Raw genomic sequence first — 23,648 nt, forward strand, 5'->3', positions numbered from 1 at the left:
TTACACGAATCCCAGCCTGCATCAATCTAAGTGCAAAGGGTTCCAGCTTGGATTTCTGCGGAAAAGCATATTATGCTATACCTCTTTTACAATTTAAGAAATTACACTGTTTACAAGTGAATCCCCTGTGAGTATTACAGGTCCCATTCTATGCCGATCTACAGAGGACAGGAGTCGTCACAGCCCCCAGCTACAACACAAGCACTACGTAAGCAACTTTTAAAAGCTTAAACGTATTCCACTGTCCAAGAGCCTGTGACCGATTTCATCCATGCTGTAACCCCAAGTCTAGCAAGTGTGATGTAGGCGCATACATAGATAACTGGGGAAGCAAAGAGTAGAATAAATAACACTGCAGTCTGCTATGCAAGGAATGATGAACAAAGAGTAACAAGCAAATAGAGGCAGACTTAGTAAGCTCCTTAAAAGCAAGGGAAATAGACAAAGCAAATTAATTGTATACCCTTTTGTCTCTTCTGGGGTACTAGTGACATTTGTCAAACACTGGGTAAAGACACTCTACCAAAATGCCTTCTAAATGAATTGACAGCTTTAAAATTTTAATCGCGCAGCTCTGTGGTTCTTAACTCGCCAGTGTTTTAGGAAATGAAGGAACAGCCATCTGCAAATGCTGCCTGTGAAGGCTGCTAACAAGCAGGCTACAACTCCAGGCTGATTTGGTGCTTAAAAAAAGAATCCGTCATACAGCTGTCAGTCACTCCTGCTTTAAAAAAAAAAAAAAAACACGAAGGTGAAAACTAAAAGTGACAAGACTTCTCTGGTATGAGATCAGAGCTGAGTTGTCAATGGTCAGAAAATCCAATTACTCAACATGAACTTGCAAAATACATGCAAGCATATTCCTCCTCTCCAGATTCAGACAAGAACAGATCATTAATGGAACATAACTCTAACCTTTTAGGTGAAAAATTAAGAACTGTTTTACTAGTGAGCATGCTCTGAACTGACAGTCCAAGTAGCATTGCCTAAATGACCAAGTGTTTCAGGTATCAAGGGACTGAAATATTCAATTACAAAAAGCACACAGCCAGAGCCTTTTGCATGTTACATCTGCCTAATAATAATAATAATAGTAAAAAAAAAAAAAAAAAAGATCACTGAAGACAGAGCTCGTAACTTACAGAATGGTAGCTGGGAAAGCATTTAATCTCTTCTCAAAGTGACCATATCATGCCCCACCTCCAGTTGCTGCAGGCAGCCAGCAGAATTAGTACAGTTATATCACAAAAAGATAGGGGGCACTATTAAAACAATCATGAGCAGGGTTTTACATGCTCTGTGCACTATGCTGTTCCATTTTGTGGTGACCACCTGAGCCTCAGCATCCACAAGGGGCACGGTTGGATCTGAAAGCATATGGATACATTTGTCATTCTACCTCACAAGCTGTGAGAGCTACTGCACAACTGAGGTGAAGTCCCAACTTAGCCAGGAGAATTGAACACCAGTAGGTGCTCCAAGCACGTAACCTGCTCATTCAGGCTACACAATAGTTCCAAGATTTAGCCCTAAGACATAATAATAGATTTTTTCCAGCTTGTTTTAAGGGGAAAAAAAAAAGTTATACCCACAAATAATAGAAATTTTCAGCATTTGAACAAGAAGTGTGACCAAGTCCGGGAGACCAAGATCAAATTCAACACATTTAGCCATTATAAGATAAATCCAAGCACAGTCACAGCTGCACGGAACATCACGACTCAGAATAATGAGTTGTGCTAGATCAGCAGCATGTCAGGATGCAGTGCCATGAGACGGTGATATTCTGCATGGCTCTGACATGGATTTAGCAGTGAATAAACAAGGAATGCAACCTATTACAACTAAAAAAATATTGCATATAATTATCAGCTGAATATGCAAAAGCTTTTATATACAGCTAGCGTCAGATCCCTAAGAGATTTACAACAGACAAAATGTCATGTCAGTAAACTGTAGAGCCTAAGCTCAACAGCAGAAATAAGACCGCTCTAATCTTAGACCGTGTCTACACTAGAATTTACTTCGGTATAACTTGCCTTGCTCGGGGGTATGAATAATTCACACTCCTGAGCAACACAAGTTACACCAACCTAAGCACCAGTGTAGACAGTGCTATCCCAGTGAGAGCGCTTCTCCTGCCAACATAACTACCACCTCTCATGGGAGGTGAAGTAATTAAGCCGACCGGAGAGCTCTCTCCCTTCAGCTTAGAGTGTCTTCACCACTGTAAGTGCTGTAGTGTAGCTATAGCCAGGTTTGGGTGTGTTTTAAAGCAAGTCTTACTAACTGCTGTATCAGATGCCAGGCTAGGATTTTGCTAGTTGGGATCAATGGACATGCTGATGAGTGCAAAACAAGAATTACTTTAAAAAAAAAAACAAAAAAAAAACCATCAGTTTCCAAAAATTGTATTTTCAAAATATAGTGTTGGCTCCTTTTTTAAATTCTGTGTTTAGTTTTTGGAAGGAGTAGTTTCTGTCTATCAGGCACATAATACATGGTTTGAAAAGTAACGATTACACAATTACCCAATCATTTGGAATGGCTTTGGAGTACCTAATCACTCGCTCAAAAAAATGTGTGGTTTCCCCCACACATTCAGATAAAAAAAGGGAACCAGAGAGGAAGCCAAAATATCAAAGGCTACTGATGTGTAAATTATTCTTTTGCAACAAACGGAAATGTTATATTCACCTGGAATTAGAGATGGTGGGAAACATAACACAAAGCCATTGCTGCTGTAACTCCACTGACCCGGCTAGTTAAACACCAGAGAGGAATTTGGGCATCTGTTATTAACTAATACCTTTTGGAGTACTGCCCACCCCAGTGGTGGGAGATGAAGATAGGGTGTGAGCATTAGCAGGACGGTTTTTAGTGCTGTACTTATTTTTGGTTAAACAGGGGTAAAGTGCTCTCAAAATAGACAAGCAACATTTCACATTCACCCAGAACCTTTAATCAAAGTCAAAATGCTTTACAAATTTTAAATTCTCACAACTCCCTCTGCGATGTTAGATAAAAATTACTAATTTCCTTTTGCAGATGGGAATATTGAGGGAAAGAGATTGAGCGACTTGCCCAAGGTCACAAGGAAGCAAGTGAATGAGCTGGAAATAGAACTCATAAGCATTAATTTATGCTTTAGCTGTTAGAAACACTCACTATTAGAAACACTCCCTTCACACTCCAAACACAGTATGCATTTTATTTGTTTTATCCCCATATATTTTAGACATCTCTAGAACCTTCGGGAATGGACCTTTGGTTATACTGCATGAATTTCACTTCAATCTAAATTGTACTGAATTTAAGAGGCACAGGAAAAAAAAAAAACAAGTAAATTTATATCAGTGGGGAAAAAAGAAGGAAAGAAAGGAAATGAGCTCAGAGAGACTAAAACTAAGACCCAGGCAGATTCTGAGCAATAATTTTCATGGCTATTTGTAATGCAGAGTTGACTGTGGTATTGTGCATTTCCACTATGAAAAAATATAAGCACAACATAGATCACCCTCTCTTTAGAACAAGCCAAAATCCATTTTTAAAAAACCTTTTGTAGGATTCTCACCTAATCTCTACGGGGAATTGTGCATTTGTAACCAGGAAGCTGGAGATGTTGTGACTGTGCAGCAGTTTTAAAAACCTGTTGATTTCTGGGTACATAATTGGCTCTCCTACCAGAGACAGTGCACAGTGTTTCACCACCATTCCTTCTTCGAAACGATCTACTCTCACTCCTGGCACACCTGGAAAAAAAAAATCACTGTGGGAAAAGAACTTACAAAATAATGCCTAACCATCACAGGAAAAGAGAAGATTGGTTAATCCTGAGGGGAAAAAAATAAAATCAACATTTTACCCTCCAATAATTGACCACCCTCCTAAATCTTATATTTGAGCCAAAATAAGTAGCTGTTCTTTCACCAGTACTGCTATTCATTTAAAGCTTTACATTGTGTCAAGATCAATACAACAGGATTGATAACTGAAGCTACTGAGCCAGATCCACTGCTGGTGTAAATTAACATGGTATCATTGAAGTCAGTGCACCTACATTGCTTTGTTCCAATGGAGAATGCAGTTCACTGTGTGTACAATTAATACAATGAACCTGCATAAACAACAAAAGCAATATTATAGTACACAATATAGAATAGTCCCCTCACGCACATGTAAGTTTCCAATAAAGCTTAGGTGAAGGGATAGAAATGAAGGCACAAAACCACGAACCATAAGCTGTTCCTTAAGAAGAAATGAAGGTGTTTCTCCTCACTCAGAGCTGAAAATAGTTTGTACATTTCACATGAAACCAAAGGCTCACATTTTATTCAATGGAGCAACAGTCCACTGCAAATCAGTATCAGTCACCAGTACTGTCTGATTTAAGACATTTCCTAAGAGACAAAAGACCTGTTAACACACAAACACTGCTTCATCCCTGAGTTGGAAGGGAGTCACTTCCAAGTGAGAAGGGAGAAACAATAAGGCTACCATCTGTAGTGATTCCAAGAAACAGTCATCAGATGTAAGTGCTTTTAGCCCCTAATGATGTGAGCTAGATTCATACTAGCAATCTGGGAATGACGAGTGCTCTATGCCAGTGATTTTCAACCATTTCTCATTTGCAGATCTCTACACATTTTCAAATGGAGATGCGGACCCCGTTAGAAATCTTAGACATAGTTTGCAGACCCCTAGGGGTCTATGGATCACAGGCTGAAAACCACTGTTCTATGGTAACTACTACCTTTCACAGACCCCTTAGACAGTCTGCGGGCCACCAGGAGTTCAAGGACCACAGGCTGAAAATTCAAACCATTACCAACTCCCTGAGCTTTGCATCCCTATGTGAACTCATTTTACTAGGAATAAGAGGCAAGCCATTTCAAATTTCTCTTCTGAAGATGTCACTTTATATTGCCCTAAGGCATCTTGATGTGTTTGAATAATATGCTAAGCATTTTAAAAGAGTTAAGCTTGAAACTGTAGACCTCAACTCACCTCATGTTGCCTAGACGCTGCAGTTGAAATGGTACAGAAAATTACTGACTAGGCTGCAACATCAAGATAAAAAAGGTGTGCTGAAGATATAGCCTCAGCCTTAAATAGAGAAGCTGGTCTATAGAATCATAAAATCATAGGACTGGAAGGGACCTCAAGATGTCATCTAGTCCAATCCTCTGCACTGAGTCAGAACTAAGTATTATCTATATACCATTCCTGACAGGTGTTTGTCTAACCTGATACTAAAAATCTCCAATGATGGATATTCCACAACCTCCCTAGGCAATTTATTCCAGTGATTAACTACTCTGGCAGTTGGGGAGTTTTTCCTAATGTCCATCCTAAACCGCCCTTGCTGCAATTTAAGCCAATTGTTTCTTGTCCTATCCTCAGAGGTTAAAGAGAACAATTTTTCTCCCTCCTTATAACAACATTTTATGTACTTGAAAATTGTTATGTCCCCCCTCAGTCTTCTCTTCTCCAGTTCTAAACAAACCCACTTGTTTCAATCTTCCCTCATAGGTCATGTTTTCTAGACCTTTAATCATTTTTGTTGCTCTTTTCTGGACTTTCTCCAATTTGTCCACATCTTTTCTGAAACGTGGCCCCCCAGAACTGGACACAATACTCCAGCTGATGCCTAATCAGTGCAGAGTGCAGAGTTGAAGAATTACTTTTCATGTCTGGTTTACAACACTCCTGCTAATACATCCCAAAATTATGTTTGCTTTTTTGCAACGGGACGTTGTTGACTCATATTTAGCTTGTGATCTACTATGAACCCCAGATCCCTTTCTGCAATACTTTTTCCTAGGCAGTCATTTCCTATTTTGTGTGTGCGCAACTGACTGTTCCTTCCTGAGTGAAGTACTTTGCATTTGTCCTTATTGAATTTCATCCTATTTACTTCAGACCATTTCTCCAGTTTGTCCAAATCATTTTGAATGTTAATCCTATCCTCCAAAGCACTTGCAACCTCTCCCAGCTTGGTATCATCCACAAACTTTAGAAGTGTATTCTCTATGCCATTATCTAAATCATTGATGAAGATATTAAGCAGAATCGGACCCAGAACTGATCCCTGCGGGACTCCACTTGATATGCCCTTCCAGCTTGACTGTGAACCACTGATAACTGGGAACAGTTTTCTAACCAGTTATGCACCACCCTTATAGTAGCACCATCCAGGTTGTATTTCCCTAGCTTGTTTATGAGACGGTTATGCGAGACAGCATTAAAAGCCTTACTAAAGCCAAGATATACCAGATCTACCACTTCCCCCCCCATCCACAAGGCTTGTTACCTGTTAAAGAAAGCTATCACGATGGTTTGACACATTTTGTTCTTGACAAATCTAGGATGACTGTTACTTATCACATTATTATCTCCTAGGTGTTTGCAAATTGATTGCTTAATTATTTTCTCCATTATTTTTCTGGCTACTGTTCTATGTACAGAACCAGGAAGTTTAGTGTATTTAAAATGAGTTAAATTTAGTCCTGAGCCCGTGACAGCCCTAATGTCTACTCTCTCAGGATCCTGCAGGACTAGAAATGGGAATTTTAACCCATTGAAAAGGAGAATTGGAGCTTTACAATGGGACAAACAGGACTTTCTTTTAGTCCTACAAGGGGCAGAGATATCAAGCATTAAAGTCATGACATTTTCATATATCAGAGTTATTCTGGGAAGTGTTTAGCTTACTTTCTCTTCCCCTACGAACTCTACGCTATTGGATAATGGTAACTAAGGTACCAGGCTTACAGGCAGAGGGATACAAGAAAATCTCAACAACGCATTTTAAAATTCTCTAAAACATTCCTAAAATAGTTGTTGTCAAACATAGCATGCACTCACTATACAATGGTGTGGTACTGAAGGCTTATAAGCAATCATTTTGACCAGCATAAATGATGATAGCTCAAGATTATTCCCAATGGGTATATGGACTTTTTAAGAAGCATATGAACTCCCATACTCTTAATAACTAAACATAACACTACTGCATTCAACTTCCCATTTCCAGATCTAAGGCTTTCACCCTTCCACCACCTAACCTCTTTGTGACCTGACTAATTTTACATACCACTTGAGCTGCAATGCCTAGGTATATGGGGCATTATGGATCAAGCGCCATTGTTCATACTGTACCAGAATTACAGTACTGTATAAAGTTCAGTATTAGAATCTTGTTTAAACATATCAGAATCACCCAGGTAAGTGCCCTTCCCCTCCCCATCCCTTACAGCATCAAGATTTCCAATTCAATTCAGGGTATGCTTCTTTACAAATCCAGGGCTGCTTTTCTGTTGGGGTTTTTTTTTTTTTTTTTTAAAGTTATGATGTCCATGCAGCATGCGCCCTTGCAAAAGGCAACAAGGTTTACTAGTCACTACCTAGAAAAAGCATTCATCAAATAAATTATCCTGCCCCTGTCCCCTTTAGCAGCCAATCAATACGATCTCTCTCCATCATTTACACTAATAGAGAATTCTCTGGCTGGAAGCTGTGCAGGGTGGGGATGGAGAAAGGAGAAGCAGCACCAGGACCAACCCATTCTAGCAACAATGCCACCCTGCACCCACAACTCCCTCATCTCATTCCAACAACCAATACCAGTTCTTTTATCCCACTACAGCACCACAGGCCAGGCCCCACCATCCCTGGCTCTTTCCAGTAGAATCAGGCCATGAACATCCACTGTAACAAGATCTTAAGAAAATGTCTCATCCAAAACATAACAGGATTTAAATCAATAAGTTAATGAAAAGGAAATCAGGGCTGACTTTGCCTAACTCAAGTTGGGTTTACGTAAGAGAGAACACCAATAAACTAGACAGAGCCGCTCCATACTGCTGAAAAAGGTTTCTGCCTGTCATGTTTCTAATACATTGGGCTGACCTTGAGTTCTTATCATGTAAACAAGACAATCTGGGAACATATACAATAGATATGCCATAAAAACATCATAGTTACGTACATTTGAGGGTCCTTAAAAGTCATTTTTCTTTTCTAGTGTTCTAGAAATTTTTTGATCCATACTTTATTCGTTAGTATCTGTTTTGATTTCCTCTTAACAGCTTCATTAAAAGAAAAAATTAAAAGTTACCTTTAAATTGCTTGATCAGGCTCTGGTGGTTTTCAATAGCCTCCTGCAAGATCATTTCAGGTTGGTCCATTTTCCATCGCCATTCTGTGCCCACTGGATTTGTATGATGCCTGAAGAGAGAGATATTGGATTTTTTTTTTATTGTGATTTGTAACACCTTTGACATTATTTAAAAAACAATACAATATAACAGAAGCCAGCTGCAAATCCTCAATACAACTCCAATCCTAGCACAACCCAATACATGGGACTTTTCTAACAAAACTTCCAGCTCCATCAGCCCTCAATTCCACTTCTGCCCTGGCAGAAACCTGGGCCTTGCGTTACATTCTGAAAGTCAAAAGTCTAGCTGTTCTGAACCACACGCAAAAGTCTGTTCAGCAACCAAGGGAACACTCTGCCTCTAACCATGCCTCTATTAAAATCTAGCAACTCCAATGACGGCAGCTGCGGCAGCATGACACAATCAAGGAGGCAGATCCCTGGCCATTTAGCCACATATTGAAGGTGCAGATATTATGCTCAATTGATAATAAAGTGATTTGTTTGTAACACAATAGCCTTATCCTTTCTGTGAGTTCCAATGTAAAATGGACAACAGTAGACTTTGTTTTTCAATATAAAAAAAGGACTGCGTAACTTGCAATATATCATAGATGCACCTATGATGGATACAATTAATCTCCTAAATTTATTCAGGTGGGGGCTTCTTGTTACTTATAAGATTTTTTTAATTACTGAATTATTAAAACCTAACAAAGAACTAGTTCTCTGTCCTGAAGTAAGCGGCGGACAAAATATTAGTCAAACATTTGAGAGACAGCTGGAGTAGGACCACAATGCAGCAGCTTAGTCAAAGAGTCACGCAAACCCACTCACCCAAAGAAGGCACTTATACCAATATCTCAGCAGCTCTACTCAACCAATTCATCTGTACTGATTCTTTTTCCACAGGCCAAGCACCTGCAATTTTTCACCCCCTCTCCCTTGAGTTTTGATGGATTTATAGTATATCGGCAAAACTAACAGTGCAAAACTCCAAAGGCCCCTAACTACAAGACAAAAAGGTAGTAGATCCCACATTATTTCCTTTTACTACAAGTGATTTGTGTTGTGCAATCCAGTAACAACGCGGAAAGATGTTCTAGACCATGGGCTTGATTCTCTTCTCCCTTACAGCAGTGGAACTCCACTGAAATCAGTGGGGTTAACTTGGTATAAACAAACAAAAATAGAGAATCAGGCCCTAAAACTGTCTTTTTTTTAAAAAAAGAAAATGAAAGAAAAAAACCACACTTCTATGCATCTTCTGTTTTCAAACAGACTCTCCTCTATTATTTTTAGAAGGCTGAAAAGGAAAGTTTCTCAATTAACTTTGGGCATTCCCCCTATTCCCCTCCCAGTTAAAAATATGAACAGAACTGAAATAAACAAGTCTGCCCATTTGTTTTCTCATTTGAGCACCTGCACCATAAATTTCAGCACAGCTCTCAGAACAGCTTATAAAAGCACTATAGAGAGAACAAAATGACCTACTTGATCTCATGCAACAGCACTGATGGATTAAAACAGGCATTGAAGTGAGCAAGGAATACAGGATCACGCTTTCTATCCCTACAGCATTAATAGCTCAGGTGACTGTGCAACACACTGCTCAAGGAAGAGCTGATCTCAGGAGCATTTCGGATTAGTAGTTTTTGACCTGCAGAATTTAGACTCAGATATTACTCTTCTATAGTCTTCAGCAGTTGGCTCTGCAACTTTGCAAGAAGCCACTTGCCTTCCTCAGCCTTCCAGATACATGGAGCTTATGCATAACATCTAATATATGGCTAAAAGAGGGAAGGAAGAGATTGCAGGCCAGAATTAAGAGCTTGATTCAAAGCCCATTGAGTTAATCAAAAGACTTCCACCAACTTCAAAGGGATCTAAGTAAGAAAAACCCTTCAACCTCACACTTTGACAGAATCAAACTAACTGATTCTCAGCCTAGCTCAAGACCAAAGCGGCCCTTTGGACCAAGTACCCCTTGTACAGGTAAAGAACAAATTCATGCACTGACGCCTGAAGCAACTTCAATGTCTCACAAAAGAAAGACACAAAAATAAAAGTGAATCTCAACCAAAAGCAGCTTTTAGAGATTCTTCAACAAGCAATTTTTTATCCTGCCAACATGGACAATTTTTGAAGGTGAAATATAAAAAGGTATTTATACAACTCTTACATCTTTAACTCCATCACTTGTACCATGCATATTTAATAGGTGACTTGGCAGAAAGTCGATAGCTCCTCGGCAGACTCTGGACACTCATTAATTATGATTGTCTCACAGGCCTTGAATTTTTTAAGCACTAAACTGTTTATTAAACACCCTGGGTCATGTTTACAAGTGGCTTATTCAGTATATGGAGTTTAATTGGGACACAAAGCATATTTCATGACTTTGTAGACTGCATTTCCTAGATATTGGCAGAGCCAATATTTCATTCTCACCTTTTCATTCACCACCAGGCTCTAAGGTGTCCTAGAATATGTGCCCAACTAGTTACTCTGATCTTAAGAACAGTCCAAGGTAAAATTTAAATAGGATTATGAGAAACTGTGTGTCTTCCAGTGCTAACTCAAAACAAAACACAAAATACCTATTGTATTAGAGTACTTTCAGATTCAAAACATGTTCGTTTAAGAGACTGCTCTGTTACTCTGAAATATAAGGCATGATTGCTGTGTACTGCTATGAGAAACTGATGAAAGGTATCACCTGAACACAACAGGGAGCTTTCAGATCATTCCCACTGTCCCTCAGCAAATCAGTGTGGCCTGCAAGTGAACCTTATTTGTATTCTCATCAGGCCCTTGATCTACCTATATCATTTACCAATGCTACCAAAAGAACTGCAGCAATTAATCATAACTTTTTCCCAGAAAGATGAATGCTCCTATGGTGTAAATATATATGATAAAGCAGCCACTAGTGTACTACCATGGACAAGTTCCATAAACACTATTTGGCTAAAATGGAAAAAAGGTCAGTGAATTTACTGCAAACCTTTATAGAACAAAAAGTTGTTTTCCACTCTGAAAAAGTATCCCAGTACATTATAAAGAATAAAATAGCACCAAAAAATGGAAGTATCACTGTCTGCCTGCCTAGGCAACTCAGATTGGGAGACCAGCAATAGGAAGCTTTTACAGACACTATGAGTAAGGAAGTATGGTTTAGTGGTTGGGAATTGAAAGTCAAGACTCCTGGAATGTATTCCTGGTTTACCACTGACTCTCATTGTGGCCTTGAGCATGTCATTTATCCACCAATAGCTTCAACCAGCAGCAACATTTTTACTGTATCAGTGAAGGTGGTTTTGTACCACATCTTTCTTTTGTTTGTTTTATTTTGAGGGCTGAGATGAAAAGGGAGGGAAAGAGTTGGGGTTAAGAGCGGTGTAATTTGGTAGAAAATGCTTATTTTCCTAACTGAGACCTTCAAAATGCATTTAGAAAACCTAAAAAAGAACAGAAGTGAAGAAGCAGGAGAATTCAGGAACCTGTACCCCAAATTCCACAAACTTATGAACTCCCGTAACTGCCACGGTTTACAGAGGGATTTTAGGAATACAGTACCTCTCAGAATTCAGCCCAGTAGCCTTGTTTATGTACCTAATATTTTTTTGCTAAGGAAATACGTATTGCAACCAATGCAACGACTGCTCCCCACTTAGCAAGAATGACGAGACATGGAAGCTTCTCCTTTGAAATCAGCTCATAGGATTGTTCCTAGTATTCTGCCAAAAATGGATGGGCAAGACTGAGTGCCATTTCACCAACTACATGCAATAATTAGTGGAGGGAAGTGAGCGCTGCACTTCCAACAAACAGTTCTTTATTATATTGTTAGACATTTTTGACCGTAGCAGCTAGACAAAGTTCAGGGACTTTAGGATGTTCCATTTGGAAACAGACATTGGTGGAGCCTAGTATTTTCTTTGATGCAGTCTTGTTTATTTACAGGGAAAGTACAAAATCCTGCTTCACTGAACACAGAAGGAATCAAAAACAAAAAGAGCAATTTCTTAGCTTCCAGTCCCAAACCTTTTTAGCCAAGAGACCCAAAGCACGCTCTCTATCTTTTCCCGGAGTCTCACACTGTGCTCAGAAGCTACTGATCAGCTTTCTTGCTTTTTCACTGCTGCATCTGTCTGTTCTCAGTTTCTGTGGGTTCTTCCATCCCTCACATCCACCCAAAAACAACAGTCAGCAAAAGCCCTCCACCCACCCAGTCCAAAACTCCTGGGCAGGGTTACATAACCACTTTTGTCTTAGGTAGTGGCTTGCGATTGATTTGTCCTTACAGTGATGTTAAGTAAAGAGCGAATTCATACCCATCAATCTCAACAAGGTTTTTACTCAACCCATAACTATGCTTCACCAGATCATAACAATATTCATTACTGATGCCATAGGACTGTATTACAAAAGCTTTACAATTGTACAGAGAATACCATGAACATAAAGGTACCAGGTATCAAATATCATGGTTTTGAGATACAGAAGTCGGAGTGATAAAAAGTATGGATTTGAATGCCAGTATGCTGTTGAGACTGGGAAATGAATGTTGAGGGAAAGGTATCTCAACAATGATACCACCTCGCTCTTTAAAAGTGTTTTTTGTCCATACAAAGGAGAAAAGTATCATTATCCCCATTTCACAGATGGGGAAAACTGAAGCAGAGAGGTGAAGTGACTTGTCTGGTTTTAGAGGCCTTTTTTGATACGTATTGTTGCTTTATCACTGTGTGACCCTGGGCAAATTACTTCACCTCGCGGTATCTCAGCTTCCCCTTCTGTACAATAGCAATAATTATATCTACTCCTTACTTTTTAGGGCACTTATGCAGAAAATGCTATCTAAGTGCAGATTACTGTTGTATATATAGTGTGAGTTACTCTCCACTATATATTTCCTGGACTTGGCCAAGAAGGATCTCACTAGGTATTTATATCAAACTGAGCATCTCAAAGAAGTTGTTACAAAATGGAGATGGCAGTCACAGAATCCCCTGTACCTGTGAAGGCACTCTCTGTTCTATTTAGTGTCCTGCATTCAAATAACCTTTTTGCTAGCAAGTTTAAATTTCCACCATTTATTGTTGGCATCAAACCCAATCCATATATTTTGCAAACTGCCCTGCTTACTCTCATGTTTGAAGGCAATTGGACTGCACGTGAGGAAGGAATCCAGAATTGGGCCCTGTGACAGGGTTCTCCCACTGTCTCACCTTGCAACAGGTTGCAAGCCGGTGGGTAGATACACCAGTTGGAGAAGATAAACTAAAGTCCTACACTATAATTCAGCCCAATGCTCTTTCCTTAAGGTTGGCTTTATTAATACAAAAAAATTAAAAACAAAACCTAAGCTAGCTGGAACGCTTGGTCACAGCCACCACCCGCCTCTCAAAATTTCAGCAAGCCAAGAGGGAAGAGAACACACCTTCTCTCTGGGTAGCTGCCCCTCTGCTTTTCTAGCCCCACCTCAGGTTATCCATGAGACAGACAGGGAAACCCCTCCCACATTGAGACCTAACAAGCACCTTTATACCTTGTCATACAGGTGCTGAAACCCAGTAGGGTCCATTACTACTGGGTCACTGTGACCTGTGAAAGGAAGGCACAGCTGGGACAGACCACTCTTATGGAAAACAAATTATGGGACAAAACAAGCCTGGGGAGAAGGCTAAAGCCAGGGTTTAGGTAATGTTAGTTTTGAAATACCCTGTTTTTGTCAACAGAACAAACCCTACAAGAAGATGACTTCAGTTATTAAAATGGGTAAGTTGTTTGACAATGAGAGCTTTCAGGCTCCAATTCTATTTTAACTATTACATTCCAGTGTTACTAACTCCCATGATTTCATCATGATATTTGATGTTTCTCTAAAAGCCCCAGCTTCTGAAGTCAAGTTATTAGATGCTTTTGTTGATTTGTTTGATTTGTTTTTAAAAGGTAAGTTTCTAGCTCACCCAATTTCAGAGAAAACCTTGAGAACCCAAAAATACACCATGTATTTCTTTTTTAAATCTTTTTTTTTTTTTTTGGTGGGGGCGGGGGGGGGAGAGGGGGGAAGGAGGGCACCACCTGGCAAAACAGATATTTAAAGTATTACAGTAAGCATATACATCAGCAAGGAGTGCAAGCTACCAAATCTCAAATCACTGTAATAGTGAAAGCACTGGGGCCTTTGGACACAGTTGTAAGCAATGTAAGGTTAAAAGAAGAAATATGAGCTAATTTTTATAGGGTATTTTATTTTGGTTGTCTCCTACTCAAACACAAAATAATAAAACCTATTAATTTAAATCTTATTTAACTGCTTCATCTCTCCACAATAATTGATTGGGTTTTAGACACTCACCAAAGGACATAATCAAATCAGGTTTGCTTAGTGATTTCCTAAGTAATCATGACACAATATGAGTGTCGGGAAACCTAGTCCATATAGCATACTTCCTCTAACTGATTAAAAGATTTGGTCACTTAAATTTTTTCATTTAGACAATTAAACTGAAGAGACACTACAAATACAGTGAGACCGATTGAGAGCAATAATGGACAGTGACAGACTACCTTTTTTTCCCTGTAAAGTGAATTATTAGTTTGGGATGTTTATGTATTATAAGAACTAAGGTCTTGCTCCTGCTCCCATTGCCAACTCCTACGGACTTCAAACACATGAATAAGCCCTTAAACAGGTAAATTATCCCTTGTCCCCTGTGAAGAAACTACAGTATTCATGCAGGAGAACAATGTGTACACTGCACTTAGGAAACTATGGGCCAAGTTTAATCTAAATGCCTGTCTCCGAATGGAAGAGGTATTGAAGAAAGAGCACCCCTAATTGCTTCCCTTCACTGATGATGGGCATTGTACCTACACAAGGCACGATGCTTCCAGGAATGATGGAATGAGCCAACCCATGCTTTTAAAAAAGGACTAAGGCGACAGAGTTTCATGTGCCCACCCAAGCATGTTCCCTTTAGGACAGTAAGCATCGTAATCAGTGCTAGCCAGCTCCTACCTCTTACGCATCTTGAGTGAAGACAGCCAAACTATAGCCATGTCTTGCCAGGGGACTGGGGGTGGGGAAAGAGATTCCTTGTGTCTTTTCCCCATCTGCACTGCCATCATTTACCTCTTTGGGTACTTCTACACTGTAAAAAATAAATAACCCACAGCAGCAAGTCTCAGAGCCCAGATCAACTGAGTCAGGCTTGTGCTACAGGGCTAAAAACAGCAATGCAGACGTTCAGACTTGGGCTGGAACCCAGGCTCTGAAACCTGACGAGGGAGGAGTGCATAGAGCTGGCTGATAGGGCCAGTCAGGAGGGAAATATATATTACAAATATTTTACTAGGATTGGATCAAAACTACTGCTACATGAGCCTCCAACAGCACAGATGGCAACTACTGATTGTAAATATGTAATATAGTAATACTTCTTTACCAGCAAGGTCTCTTAACTTAATGAGCTTGCCAGGGGCAATGGGTTGTTTTTTTAAAATAATCTATAAGTTGAGGTGAATGTAGTGCTTGTGAATTGCACTGGCTTGCAAACAGGTATATGGAGCGGAAGATATTCTGCAAGCTTCCCCTCAGATAACTGCGCAATCCAAACTGGCTATCGCACTCATCACCTCAAGCAAAGACTTACCAGTTGTGTTCCTCAGGGTGGTAGTTCCCTCATGTGGACTAAGGTAGGTCTCCATTTCTTCTTGTGACCCAATCAAAGTTATAAACAGAGGTTCAGAAGGTGGAAGAGCACATATGTCACCAGAAGTACAGTCAAGGAAATAATTCTATGACTGCCTAGAAGTCAGAAGTAAGGAAGTTCCTTTGGGCAACACTAGACTCCACAGTGTGTCCAAGAGTTGGAGATCCAGAGACTACAAACTCACATTGTCCAACAACCTACAGATTGCTTTAAGATTTGCTGTCAATGAGTCCTGCCTTTACCTTTCCTTGCAAGAACATTACACTATCTGTGGTGCTTCTATGGCCCCTATTACCACAATATCTGAGCACCTCACAACTTTGAATGTACTTGTTCCCAGAATAGCCCTGTGAGGCACGGCAATGCCTTTATCCCCATTTTATAGATGGGGATCTGAGGCACAGAGACTATGTGACTTGCCCAAGGTCCCTGTGGGGAAGCAGGGAATTGAACCTGGTCTTCTGAGTCTTAAGCTAGTGCCATAACCATTGGTCTACCTACACTCTACCTATCTCCCCCAAAAAACTGATTATTCAGGAACACGTAGAAAGACTCTAGTTCCCTGAAATTCACTATACATCTGCTTTTCACACCTTAGCCCATATTTTAACTGCACCTCAGTTCATACTGAAGAGCTTACTAATTAGGCCCATTTCATCCAAAGCAAATAAATAAACTAGAATGTTTTTCAGCAGAGTCCTCTAGAATGTGATTTCCTTGCACTCAGTTTGTCACCATTAGCAGTATAATCAGTATTCCAGCATTACTTTTCATTAGTGCTACTCCATTTCCAGCATTATTTTAAAATATGACAAATGGCCTCCACAGAGCTATGAGTTAGAGTCATATGGCAGGTGTCACACTTGGTAATTTATCCCAATTATTGTACTTTCAAATTTACACTCCCTTGGCTTCTCTGATTCAGCCCCATACTTCAAGACACAGGATCCTTCTGACAGAATATACTAGAGCTGGGTTGTTTTGGAGGGGAAAGGTATTCAATTTCTGTAGTAGAACACAAGGTACCAAAAAGCTCCTTCTTGGTGACTTTATTGCTTTCTATTTTATGTTTCTGACATGCCCCATCTGTGTTGGGATTGGGTACACAATTACACACATCAATATCGCTCCTAATGGCACTGTTGCAGAATTAATTGCACCATTATAAGCTGAAGTCTTGAAAGGAGAAAAAGAAAAAGCACGTTTTGCTTCCTAGCTACGGAACAGTTATGACATACTGTAGAACAGAACGGGAAAATAACACCCATTAAATACTCCATATGAAGTTCGCAGTGTTCTTTCAAACCAGGAGGTGAAGAGAGCCTATTTAGAATTACAGAACCAATTAAGGCTCAAGTGTGGATTTAAATAGAATGGCCAGTACATAATGCTTGTATTTAGTGTTTACATAGTAGTTATCTTCAAAGTCCTTTTCAAAATGACATCAATTGGTCTGCACTGGGACTGTTATTTAAATACTTTTATTATTAAATTTGCAGACTACCAAAATAAGGGCAGCAACTAACATTGAGGGGGATGCAGCTGTTTTCACAGGATGATCTTGAGAGATCAGGCATAAAGACAGAATATGAAAATTAGCGGTGTCTATGTGCTCGTGCGGAGAAATAATACCCAGACTAAGTACAGTTTAACTAATTCAATACTGTTCAATGAAATAGGAGAAGAAAGAACAGTTGAGAAGTTGAAATAACTTTCAACTCCTCCCATTCATCACATTTTCACTTCAGTGTTTTTATTTATACTGAGGATTATGTTCTTTCCCACCAGGCCTATCCAGCCCCCCCTTACTCAGGCAAACAAATTCCTGCTGAATTCGATGAGATTTTTGCCTGAGTAAAGATTGCTGGTTCAGGTATTATCTTAAATTTCAGCTCCTGACAAAGTTTATGCCCCTCAAGGCACTATTAACAAGGCCCTTCATCTTGGGACAGGTACTTTGGAGATTGAAATGGAATATTGTTTATTACTGTAGTCTTAATAAGCCACCAGTTTACTTGTGTCATTTTTTATTCATTCATAAGCCACTGAATTATTGAAGATAGTACTTTATACCCACACACAAAAAAAGAGACTCAGTTTCATACCATATAGAACATTGAAAACATTTAACACTTCTGTGACCTTGCACAATATGGAAGCTGATTCGTTTTATTTTTTAACTGAATCAGTCCCAAGATGGTGTATTAGCACTTGGTATTTTTTCCAGTGGACTTAACATTGCAAGAAAAAAACAGATGCAAAGGAAAGCATGGCATGTTCAGTCTCCTGGCTGGCTCCTTTATAGCCTAAAATGTCATCTTTCCATATAAAATATGATTTGGAAACTCAAAGATGCTTTTGAAATTGTTTCCACCCTCCCTATCAAAACTGCAAGAACATACACTGAATTAATCCTTCCACCGAATTCCCATGCACTATAAAATGATTTTTTAAAAATGCCATACAAATTGATTAAAAATTAAAACTGAGGGCTATATATAAACATATTTAACATATTAATATTTTCTTACTGTGGTTGTAAAATTTAGCAGCCTTAGGCAAAAAAAGACCTTAAACTTAAAAACCTCCCATTTGCAATTACAATCAGCAGGGCATTAAGATACTGACCCTGCAACTGGATCTCCATGGGCAAGCACATGTCCAGTTGCAAGATCAAGGCCGTGTGTTACTAAGTGTGCTTACACTGCACTCAGCGCATTGTCAGCACGCAAGAAATCAGATTTAATTATTTCAATTATTGCACCCCCCCCCTTTTTTTTTTTAAAAGGTATGCTGAGTTCACAGAACTGCAAGTGGGTCTCTCTCCCATGCTAAGAACACAGGAGGAGATCACAAACACACCGATTAATGCACCAAATGATAAGATGACATTTCCCAAAGTAAATCATCATCAGTACTTTACCTCCAGCAAAACACACATTTGTTTGCACAAGCCAGGCTCGGCGTGGTCTCCATGCAACGATGACTTTCAATGCCATAAAAGGTGTGTTTGTAGCAGCCTCCTCTACCCCGCAGCATCGACTAGAAACCAAAAAAAAAATAAAAAAAAACAAAAATTTAACACACAGTTTGCAACCAAATGATGCAAAAAGCAAAATAATTTAGAAAAACAAGGTTTGACAACTCCAACCATATTTCAGTTTCTTTCATAGAAAGAAATAAAACAATGGATCAAACTAACTCTTATTCCCACATTATACAGGAGGTCAAACTAGATTATCACAATGGTTCCTTCTGGCTTTACAACCTACAAATGTATGAAAACTCCAGTGTAACTGACTTCAGCAGAGACTTACCCTATGGCTACACTAGAAAGCTTACAGCTGTACCGAATGCAGCTATGCCACTGTAAGCTCTCTAGTGTAGTCGCTCTAAATTGATGGGAGAGAGCTCTCCCATCGACTTAATTAATCCTGCTGTGGGGGGACGGCTGCCCCACACTAGCCTAGAAAGGATTAATAAAGCCTTAGGGAGGTTGCACTAGAAACAGCCAATCAGGGCTGAGGAGGCCCTATATAGGCAGCCAGCAGAGAGGAGAAGGGGCAGACACTCCCAGGAGCTCTGGGAGGGAAGGCTGGCTGCCCTGCAGGCTGAGGGAGGTCAGCACCTTGGACAGAGCAGTGTCTGGCTATGGAGAAAGAGCAGTGAGAGCCCTGACATGAGGGCCAGACAACGGACTACATCTGCCACTGGAGGAAGTGGCTAGATGGGGACTGTGGAATCCCCTGGAAAGGGAGCACAGACTGTGGCACGGCCAGAGGGCCGTGTCATGAAGCGGACCCCCCGGCCTTTGAAGAGATATGGGTCCTAAGGCAGAAGTCATGGTGAGCGAGACACAACCAAGTGGGGGCCCTGGGACCTGCAGAGCTATTCCCCAGATTAACCAGCAGGAGGCGCAAGAGCGGAGAGTGCAACCCCATTACACCCGCTAACATAGCGCTGTCCACACCGGCACTTAGGTTGGTGTAACATAGGAGAGTGACTTATTCACACCCCGGAGCGACATAAGTTTTACCGAAATAAGTGGTAGTGTAGACATAGCCTTACTCCTGGAACTAATTAGTCCAGTAACCTGAGAACCAATAAGGCTGATTAAATTAAGCTTCTTTTGCCATAAGTACCCACAGTAGAGTCAATGCATTGGAATGGAGATTAAGTCCCCTATGCTGTATTAACTGCAATACAGCAACACCCAAACATCCTTACAGATATTTCTCCCAGCTTTGCATCATTTTGTTTTTAATACTGTCATATCGAATGCTGTATGGCTATTTGTTCCCCTAGCAGATCTGCAATTTCAATCATCACTTTGATTTTCAAATCCATCCAGGGACAGATTCCACAAGCCAGGTTAAGTGTCTGTATGCAGTAGGTTACAATAACGACAGATTTAGTCTATTTGAGAAAATTCATAGAAAGCAGATCAGTATAACAGCAGCAGCTTATGTATGTGCCTATATAAAAAGTTTACATCAGTGCTAGAAAATTTACGACTCTCCTTTACAGGAAGGAAACAAACAATGCTTTAACTTAAACATCAGGTTTTCTTACACAGTACCATACACCACCACATGTTATTAAAGCTTTTAGCCCCATAAAAATACTCAGTATCAATAACTTAGCTGTAAATTTAAGGTAACCTTATTGTAAAAAGTTACTACAAATCATAACAATCAAATTAAAGGCTGCCTTGCTAAACATCCACTTGTTTTAATACTCCTGAAAAACTGCTTTTTTCCCCTCAATCCTAATCTAAATAATACAAACCCTCTTTTACACCAAGAGTCTATTTCAGGAGGACTGCATTATCTCCTTGAGAATGGGTTTGCAGCATCTATCCCTTAGAAATTTGTAGTCTATTTAGAATGCATGTTGCTTAAGACAGAGACTGTCTCTCACAATTTTTTTTGTACAACACAGATAAAATACATAACAGATGGGAGAGGATCGCTATCACTATCAAGAGGGAAAGAGGAATATAATGGAACAACTTTTAAACCAAGCCTCTAATCTAAAAAGCCCCAGTGACCCAAATTAAAGTTTCATCCTCTCAGAGAAAAAGAAAATACAGTTAACACCTAACCACTACAGTGTAATTATGCATTAAGTGATTTAAAAAAAACAAAACAAAAAAAAAAGATTAGAAAAGGTCATCGTGCCCCCTCCCTCCCCACCTCCAAACAGGTGTTAAATTACTATTTGTATTACAATAGCACCTATGAGTCCTTGGACCCCTTTCTTGGTGCTGTACAAAAACACAGTCTCTGCCCCTTTACCATATATATGGATTTTAGATGATGTGCATCTTCTAAGACAGCCAGCTCGTGCAGATGGATATTATCCGATGCCCAGAAGTACAAAATTTTGGTACCTGCCAATTCTTTTCTGTCACATGGCAAAATATAAATACTTCTAATTAATTGAGATGGCACTATACAGCTTGTTTTCATTAATAAACCTTGGGCCTAATTCTGCTTTCCAATGGTGTAAATTAGATCTACTGGAAACAATTGAGATACCAGTATGAAACTGGTAACTTAGGCCAAGCCGAAAAACACTACATACTTGCTTCAGTATAACTGTGTACTGCCTCCATCCATTCAGAAACTGTACTTCTACACTTTTAAATGGGTTTCATATAGTATTGCTTGAAATGATGGCACTTCAAAACAAATTGGTTCTCTAATCCTCTCTTTAATTTGCAACATTGACGAAGTCTGACAATTTTTTCTAAGAATATCTCAGCCTGCTCTTATGTTAAATACAATAGAAGGGACACTTTAAAAAGTAATTTTACTGCCCACTTTTTGCGATCAGTGCAGTCACCAAAAACATAGCAGGATCAATGTGCCTTACAAAACATTGTATCCTATAGGACTAGCCTGCTTGCTTGCATATATAAGCAAGCAGGCTAGTCGTATAGGATACAATGTTGTGTGTGTATATATTATAAGAAAACAACAATACTTAAATTTATAAATATATATATTTATTTATTTGTTTGTTTATTTTAAATAAATTTAAGTATTGTTGTTTTATTATAACAGAGTCATAAATTTATATTGAAGTATTTTAGCTATATTGCAAAGTACCTTATAGGCCACATCCTGTATAAAAGCTAAGGCAGTCAAAATACATGTTTGGAACCTTTGGCCCAAATAAGTAATAAGTTAAAAAATAAAACATATATGGTTATAACCTTTACTCTAAATAAGTCAGAAAGCATCAAAATAGGGGGCTGTCTCAGATTATGCCCCACGTAAACTTCACAAATACACCACAGAACCCACAAAAGGGCCAAAAATAACAAAGGTAAAATAAACAAACCGTCTAAAAAGGATATAAATATGTCATTAATACGTACAAACCTGCCAGCCTATAAAATAAGTGTACCCTAATAATTTGGGGGTAAAAAATCCAAGTTTGAACTCAAAAGAAGAACCCATATTGCTCAGGGTATAAGAAGGGGCAAATCATGTTAACTGGGGCAATCGTCAGCTACTCTTTCCTAACGCTTCTTTTAGTTAGTGTTAAAATTTTGTTCTTCGTTTACACTTAGTATTGTTTGTAGTGTTAGTCTTAGCCTTATAGCTCTTAGCCTTCAAGCATTGCCTACTTCACCCCTCTACTCAAAAGTTAAAAAACACCAAACATCTCTCTCAACCAGGTCATCAGGGAAGGGTTTAAGTATATTAATCCAAAGCATACTATAAATATATATATATCACATAAGTCTCTAAAATAAAACTGTAATCCTATCCATTTAATTATTCATTTTCTTTTAATCAATCATTTGTCTATCATCTTACGTTATCATAATAAAAGTTCATAAAATGATACAAATTTGGCTCTCACGGTAAACCTTCCTGTCGTGCACCCCGGGGTCCCTATAAAACTCTTCTAAAGCCTAATTCGGGGACAAAAACCTCATTATCTTCTAATCAAATCAACTGGAGAGCCTATAACCCCATTCAAAGTACTGAAACACCCAAAATCAGGCTACAACATTCATGACAATACGGCAGAGTGCGCTCTAAACTATTCACAGGTGCGGATGTTGTGATGCAATGCTTCTCTGATATCAGTCATTTCAGTAAAAACTAGATTCAGCCACTCATGTTGGCAGTAATCATTCAGAGAGTTCTTTTCAAAACAGACAAAGCTGATCATATAGCAAAAACAGAGAAACCAGGGAACTTATCACTGCCATAACTCTAAAATTAAAGATGTGTCAGCACGTTCAGTAAAAGATCTTATACCCAGAGTTTATAATTCTGAGAATACTGAAGGCTTTAGTAAAATATACATTGACATTCTGCAAAATTCATAACATTCTCTGTTTTTCCACTGAGGGGGAGAGAGCTGACTCATTACATTGGGGTTCTAAACCAAGGGTACACATACCCCCTGGGGGTACGCAGAGGTCTTCCGAGGGGTACATCAACTCATCTAAATATTTGCCTACTTTTACAACAGGCTACCTCAAAAGCACTAGCGAAGTCAATACGAACAATACAGACAATGACTTGTTTATACTGCTGTAAATATTATACTGAAATGTAAGTACTATATTTATACTCAAATTGATTTATATTATAATTATATGGTACAAGTGAGAAAGTAAGTAATTTTTTCAGTAACAATGTGCTGTGACACTTTTTTTGTTATGTTTGATTTTGGAAGCAAGTAGTTTTTAAGTGATGTGAAACTTGGGGATATGCAAGATAAATCAGACTCCTGAA

General features: G+C 39.2%; 1 protein-coding gene across 3 annotated transcripts in view; it reads right to left on the reverse strand.

Annotated features, from left to right (window-relative positions):
* The window catches only part of LOC137146567 (S-adenosyl-L-methionine-dependent tRNA 4-demethylwyosine synthase TYW1-like), a 196,118-nt gene that overhangs the window by 139,230 nt on the left and 33,240 nt on the right, over positions 1-23,648 (reverse strand). For all 3 annotated transcript variants that reach the window (XM_067537926.1, XM_067537925.1, XM_067537927.1), the window contains exons 10-12: positions 18,809-18,927; positions 8,120-8,229; positions 3,575-3,752 (exon numbers count right to left, since the gene is read on the reverse strand). In XM_067537926.1, the coding sequence (XP_067394027.1) occupies positions 3,575-3,752; positions 8,120-8,229; positions 18,809-18,927 (407 nt within the window). The remainder of the gene's footprint in view (positions 1-3,574; positions 3,753-8,119; positions 8,230-18,808; positions 18,928-23,648) is intronic.

Source organism: Emydura macquarii, unplaced genomic scaffold (assembly GCF_026122565.2).
Source record: "Emydura macquarii macquarii isolate MOO-44397 ecotype Brisbane River unplaced genomic scaffold, CSIRO-AGI_Emac_v2 contig_450, whole genome shotgun sequence".
NCBI classification, from domain to species: domain Eukaryota; kingdom Metazoa; phylum Chordata; order Testudines; family Chelidae; genus Emydura; species Emydura macquarii.